Genomic DNA, 7,772 nt, shown 5'->3' with positions numbered 1-7,772 from the left:
TGCGCTTTGCCTAAGGTTGCCTAAGCAGGCACTTTAGACTGCTGCCAGCCCTGCATTCTTTTTAAAAAGAAGAAATAAAGTTAAAAAGTACAAACTAATAACAATAGAGCAAAATAAAATTGAAATAAATTCTATAGAAAATGGATAAACTTTAAGGAAACTCTATTACATCTAATGTTGACATTTTTAATACATTGATAAAACTGATAAATTTAAACTAGATTTCACAAAAATGTAAGAGATAAATATATTATCTATATGAAGAATGAATTAACATCTTTTATGATACTGCAGGTTCTTAAACGCTAATTGAAGATCACTGGCAATGTTATACCAATAAATTCCACCAAATGTGCGAAATGGACAATTTTCTTGAAGTAAGCAAATTAAAGACTGACTCAAAGTATCAACAGTGCAAATTTGAGTCAGTCTTTAATTTGAATGCACAATACTGTGCAAGGAAATGAGTTCCTACCTTAAAACTTTTTCACATAGCCTATAGAACAAGATAGTTTCCTTTGTAAGTTCTACTAAATATTCATATTATAGACATGAAATATTTAAAATGACAGCAGATTGGTTGCCAAACTCAGATAATTCAATCAAAACAGGAATAAAAAATCAAGAAAATAAATAAATAAAACAATTTGAAAAACAAATTTTGGAAATCAGAATAGAGAAGATACCCTCCTGAATGAATGAAATAAAAAATGTTCTTTTCTAAAAAATAACAAGAACCCCTACCATTTATACTTCTGTACAGTACAATACACCAAGACAGGGTGTTATGGTAATCAAAGATAGAGAAAAATTCCAGATAGTAGAAGTAAGTCATAAAGCCTAAGTTTACCCTGAAGTCAAATATATATATATATATATATATATATATATATATATGCTTACCTACAATGGGCAGTCTTCAAAACTCACAGATTTCAGGGAAGAAAATATATAAGAACAGAGAGTTAATCTTGGTAATTGGATAATGAAGAGAAAGAAAGAAAAAGATAAAAAAGACACATTCACATCATGAAAATGAATGAAACCAATTAGGAAACAATTTGGTCTTTGTCTGAAGAAAAAAAAACAATGTGCAGACTGCATATTTCTATACTGATGCTATTGTGCTGTACACATGCAGATATCTGAAATGATCATATAACAGCTCCACAGATACATAGAGAGCTCATGGAAAAGCCAGTGAAATTCAGTGCACGTCACCAAACATAATCTTTCATGAAACAGCAGTGAAGCAAAAGAAAATTTGCAAGACCAATATTTCCATTGGACTTAATTTTAGGCAAGGAAGCATATTAGAATAGGAAGTATACTAGGTACAGACATAGAAAATAAAACATATGAAGGAAAACTAATTGAAATCAGCAAAGAAACTTAAGTAGAAGATGTTATGTTACAAATGAAGAATACATTTCTAAGTAGCCAAGAGATAATAAACTCAAATGAAAATAATAAGGAAACTGGGCATTGGGATGGACATCTGATATCCCAGCTACTCGGAAGGCTAATGCAGGAGAATCAGGAGTTCACAGCAAGCACGGCCAACTTAGCATGACCCTCCCTCAACATAAAATACGAAAGGGCTTGTAGATGTAGCTTGGTGTCCGGAGATTCAGTCCTCATTACTCAAGTCAAATGAAAGCGAAATAATTTAACCAAGGCTCAAAATATCAATAAAAACCAAAATAGCGTGCAGAGGATAGGATAGGGAGATAGATCTTTATCAAATGGGAAGAGGACCAAGAGCTGGAGGGAGGGATATGGATAGTGGATAAAGGATGAAACAAGAAATAAAGATGGGCTACGTGTATGCACTGTCTCCACACAAGCAGGGCAAGCATTATGTGCTGCAAACATATACTAATAAAAAAATCTGAAGAAAGGACATTAAGAAAGAGGATGAAAATGAAGTATAGAAAAAATAAAAATGATATGAATATTTCAAACAGTGAGAAGGAAAGATTTTGAATTTTCTTGTAATAAATATATAAATAATAAATAGTTGAGCGGATACATATATTTATTCTGGTGGGAGCACAGCAGAGCATGTGCACACATAACGCATCACATGATGCCCTTGTATGTATGCATGGGTCTTACACAGTATGTCAATAAATTAATTTGAAACAGTAAAAATAGATACTATTGGAAAATTAACACTTAAATGGCTAACAAAAAAGAAATAACATTCATATTGTTGAAATTCTTACAGGTAAAACAGGAAAATTAGGAGCAATAACAAACATTTAAAGATATAGCTCAAGATAAATTTAGCCAAAGTTAAGTTTCTGGAATCCTTTCACTGATAAGGCACCCCTTTGCCTGAACTATCAACACAGAATGATCAATTATAAGATCAACTAAGATGTTAGATTTCTAAGTTAAAATAGGATTTTCTCTAACATTTTAACTCAAAAGCAAAATTAAATCATTTAAATGGGAAAGAATGATTATTTCCTAAGGGAACACAGATAAACAAAATTGCACCACTAGATTCAAAGATTATATTGAGCCTAAATTATTAAAGCTATATTCTGCCAATAATTCCTAGATCCAGATGAATCCTTAAGAAAAGTCCACAAAATCTTCAGAGGCTGACAAAAATAATCTCAATGCCCTCTAAATTTTTCACTAGCATTACAAATGAAAGGAATCTTCGTGCTTGCTATTGGGAATCGCACTTAACTTTCCTCCAAGTGGTGGAGGAAGAGTCTTAGTACCTTCATGATTTCTACCTGCTGTTACGGAACCTTCATTTGTGATTCACTCCTCACACAAGGCTGTGACTTGCTCCTAGTAGAGAATATATATATGCATACTTCTGGAAGTGATTATGAGGGTTAGTTTATCTTACACAAAATTGTAACATCATCTTGCTGGAATCTCTTTTCTTCCTTACTGGCTCTGAAAACACATGCAAACATGCTTGGAATCCTCATGGCCTCTTGGGGTAGAGGGAGGCTGCAGAGGTGTGGTGTGAGCACGCCTGCTCCACAGGCACAGGGGACTGAACTGCCCAGCAAGTGCAGGAGCGTGGGGCAGACAGCCCCCAACCGTGCCTCAGAGGACACTGTAGACTTGATTAATATTTTGATCCCCCATGGGAAGGTGTTCACATTTCTAATCTACACTGAAAATGCTCTTTTCCCATTTATTATGGCCAGAAGCACAAGCCAGTGAGTTTCACAATCTACTGTTACTTCATAAGTAAAAGATGGTGAAAAAATTTCCCGGCAGTAGTTTTCTTTTCATTAAAATACTTTTTAAAATAATCATTAAAAAAGAGGTTATCACTGTGGTGCTCATTCACTTAAACTGAGACCTCAGGATATGGAGATTGACATGTTATTATTTTCCTTTATGGTTGGCCATATGATTCTTTTTTTTTAACAATTTATTTTATTTTATTTTTATTTATTTATTTATTAGAGAGAGAGAGAGAGAGAGAGAGAGAGAGAGAGAGAGAGAGAGGGGTGTGTGTGTGTGTGTGGCCAGCTCAGCCCACCAGGGGGCGGGCTGGCTGGCATGTGGTGCTGGGGGATCGAACCGTGGTCCCTGTGTTTTGCTGAACTTGTTCTAAGTAGGTGCTTTAGACCACTGAGCCATCTCTCCAGCCCGGCCATATGATTCTTAACCTATTGATAGATTAAGTTGCTCTTACTTGTAGCTTATTCAGCATGACATGTTATTTTCTCATAGCCAGTGTGGAAGCTCAGATTTACAGAAGCTATGTTATTTTTATAAGAAAAACACCTTGGATTCACTGAAGAAGCTTGGATTCACCCAGAAATATTAAGAGAAAATATAATCCTGGGAAATAAAGCAATTGTTATGGTTTGTGTCTAGTTGTCCCCCGAAAGCCTCATGTAAGTTATGGGGAAGACAAGGCTGGAGGAGCAACAAGTGGCTTGAGGGGCGGAGCCAAAGGACCAGGTGGGGCCAGAGGGACAGAGCCAGAGAGGTGCAAACTGGTAAACTGACCAGCCTGTGCTTTCTCAGAGATGTGGAGAGGGTCATCCTGGACACAGAAGCACCTCAGCCTCTCCTCCAGTGTCTTAAAACCTCCAGTAACTGTGAGCTAAATAAACCTTTCTTTCCCTCATTTTGAGTGTTGGGTATTTGTCCCAGCAAGGAAAGATGAGTAACTAAGACAGCAATCATTCAATAATTATAATATTTCCACATATAAATATCTGGAGACTAAACCCAGTGATTAGGCATTGAAAGCAGCCTCTTCAGCATTAAGGTATTTCCCTAATTTCAGTCATTGCCTTTCATGGAAACAGACCAAAAACTGTCAGTAAGAAATTTTGGATGTCAAATGACTAAAATAAAAACTAATTATTTTTTCATTAAAGAATTTTATTAGGTGAACAGGAAAACAAGTTTTAGCAGGAAATTTAGCAAGGTAGCTGCTCTGACACCATCATCCTAATGGGAGCAGAAGTGTCAGGTGAATTTTATCTTCACCTAACTCACGAAGAAAACTCAAGAACTTCATAGGTTCCACATGGGTCGCAACAGCTCACAGGAAATTTCTGTTGGAGAAGCACCATTACTCGAGTGAGAAGCTCAGCCATGCAGGTTCAGAACTGGCAAATCTTGATGCCACAGCTACAGATGGTGAGCGTCTCTGATGGAGTCCTCAGTAGTAGTAGCCAAAGCCAGAGCCATAGCCAGAGCCGTATCCATAGCCACAGCCACACAGAGAGCGGGAGCCATAGCCATAGCCACAGCCATAGCCGCAGCCCAGGTTGCGGAAGCCAGAGCCATAGCAGGAGCCGTAGCCGCAGCCCAGGCCTCCGTAGCCATAGCCCAGGCCTCCGTAGCCATAGCCCAGGCCTCTGTAGCCACAGCATCCATAGCCGCGGCCGCCATAGTAGCTTCCGTAGTAGCTGCCACACATGGTGTTGGTTGTTGAGGTTGTCCTTTGGTGGAGGAGGAGTTCAAGTGATTTGAGTCTGAACAATCCTCCCTTCCATGGGCCTTTTATACTCTGGTTTGTGAGGGACTCATAACACGTGCTCACGTCATTTATTAATTTTATGACTAATATAAGTATGTTGTTAAAGTACTAGAGGGCAACATCTTACAGCATTAAACAGGCATGCCTGAACCAGTAATCATGTACTTTTGCAAGACTGTAGAGTCATACATGCATAACGAACCTTCATATGAGATCTTCGCCTCAAAACTTTAAAACTGGGTGTGAGGCAAACAGGGTTTAATGTGAATATTTTCAGTTGACATTCTCTGAACCACAATATTTTTGTCCTGGACCTCCCATAATTATGGTCTTTCCTTGCAGATATTTTAAATATGTATTCCAAATATTGGGTGTGTCAATGTGGCTTGATCTTGCTATTTATAGAGAAATGCTCATGGGATGTTTAGTGGCTCAATCCACCTTGATAAATGTTCAAATACTAAAACAAGATCTTGATACAAAAAGATAAAAGAATTTTTATTCATTCAAAATGCCAAATTGTACTTATGCTTTTGTGGGTATTTTGGTAACATATAACTTAAATAAATTATTATCCTGAACTGTCTATGTCTTCTTTTGAAAGACACATTATTAAAAGGTAGAGCTTGAACAGATAGTAAAGACAACAACATTGTTCTGAACTTTTACTCTGAAAATTTAGCAAATCTGTTTTCCATCCAAATGTCCATTCAGCCAATGTTAACCAAATATAGTTTTAATGAAATCTAATGAAAAGAGTGAAAAAACTGTATTTCCTTCATAATTTGTGACTCATAAACGTTACTAAAATGTAATATTGTGTGCAGTTCTCAAACACAGCCTAAGTGAACAGCTTTGAAATCCAAATGTGAAAAGTATTATTTATCTCGCATCAAGACATTCTCAGTGTCACAAGGCATAGGGCTCAGATATGGAAAGTGCGAAATGAACTCAGAACACTACTCAGAGAGCAGGAATGCAAGAAAATTAGATCACCCTCGAAAAAGCCAGCAGAAATTTTGCTGAATAAATGTGGGATAATAGGTGCTTGTGAATAATTGTCATAAGGATTTTAGCATTTTCAATAGTTGTAAACTATGAGTTCCTACCAATATAAAAAATGAATACATATAGAAATAGATGGAAACAAAAGCATTCTATAGTAATATTCAAATATATAAATATATTAGGAATTATGCAGAGAAGAATCATGCATGAATTTTAAATTAACAGAAAAAAAATTTGCTGAGCACCAAAACACCTATTCTCAAACTCTTCAAAATTCAAAAAAGTACTACTTCAATGATAAATCTGGGCAACACCAAATGATCAAAAATAGTAGAATAAATACTGACAAATTAATATTAAATGCTTCATGATATCAAACACTAATAGGAATACCCGTTCAGTGATATTTCTTTATTTTGTAATCCAATCCCCTCACTGAAGAACTACAAACAAGCATACATTTTAGGATACCTAATGAAGCAAAGAATATGTACTTTCAAAACTATTGAGGTGAAAAATTTAAGGAAAGGCCAAGGAATTACATAGACAATGTTTCTATCTTCATTTGTGCAACTAACAGCAAGAATCAGCTCAGTTTATCTCTTGCTTTCTTCTCCTCTCAAAACTATACTCTAATTTTATGGAGTCTTTCACAGCATATTTGTTGTTTTCCTCTAATCTTAAAAGCTGCCCCTCTTCATTATGTGTTATTTCACTGGGTTAGAATTTGACCCCAAAATACGAGAATGCCTATAACTCTACACTGATGGCTTTGTGGTCTCTATCCAAGCTCTTTTCTACAGACTTTATTTAGTATCTGTTCAATCATATGTATTTTAAGTAGTTATATTCTAAAGCCAATGCCAAATTTTACTTTAAACACTGACCATTATGTTGCATTCTACTTATTTAACACCTTTCCTGGTCACTAATTGGTGTCAGGAACCTGTGCCTTACTATCTCCCTTCATCTCTTCTCCTACTTCCAAATTAATCATCGTGCTAAAACCAAATGACTTTTTAGACCTTCACATGTAACTAATTTTTGCTCATAATAAATTTCATATCTTTATTTTTGCTTTTTTCATAAAATAATGCTGGAAATTTGTTTCTACCTTATAATAGAATTAAAATTTTGAGGACATCACTTTCAGAACAATTTTATCCTAATCTTTGCCAAGTAACTTTGAAATACCAAGGTTATTCCTAGGCTTTTATTATCCTGAAAACAACCTTTATTATTATAATTTATTTTTAAAATCTATCTTCCTTTATATTTTCTCAATTTTAAGCTCCAGAAATTGAGCCTTTTCTCATTTTGCTCATTTGCTCCATCCTTACGTTTTTATACCCGTGCCTGATGTAGGGAATTCTTAATAAAATTTTGATCAATAAATTGGAAAGTGAACAAATCAATGAACAGATCTAACCATCTATAGTCAGTTCTTAATGGAATAGTCCTTCCTTTTTGTACTATGCCTTGGAAATCCAGAGATGTGTTCATACACTCTGACATGTACTGAATATTTGGCAAAATATTAGATGAATTTATCATTGAAATTTTATCTAGGGTTCAGAATCTATTTCATTTTATGGTGATATGGAGCTGTGTGTTCACTGAAGTTTGTCAGTGTGATGTAAGCATAAAATATACATGGAAAATGACATTAATTTTTCCTCAGCAATTAAACATGAAGGACTTTAGAACTGTTTCTTTTCTTTTCATGCTCCTCTCAGTTTGTCATAAGTAAAATTATTCTTAGACAATTTTACAGATATAA

The 7,772-nt window shown here is 35.4% G+C and overlaps 1 protein-coding gene across 1 annotated transcript; it reads right to left on the bottom strand.

The window, feature by feature from the left end:
* Nucleotides 1-4,663: 4,663 nt before the first annotated feature.
* Nucleotides 4,664-4,924, bottom strand: LOC101581005 (keratin-associated protein 6-1-like). Its single transcript, XM_004646335.1, has one exon. The coding sequence runs from the start codon at nucleotides 4,922-4,924 to the stop codon at nucleotides 4,664-4,666; it is 261 nt and encodes an 86-aa protein (XP_004646392.1).
* Nucleotides 4,925-7,772: the final 2,848 nt, after the last annotated feature.

This window comes from Octodon degus, unplaced genomic scaffold, assembly GCF_000260255.1.
Source record: "Octodon degus isolate 3935 unplaced genomic scaffold, OctDeg1.0 scaffold00264, whole genome shotgun sequence".
NCBI lineage: Eukaryota > Metazoa > Chordata > Mammalia > Rodentia > Octodontidae > Octodon > Octodon degus.
The sequence above is the reverse complement of the archived record's forward strand: the minus strand, read 5'-3'. Positions and strand labels throughout refer to the sequence as shown.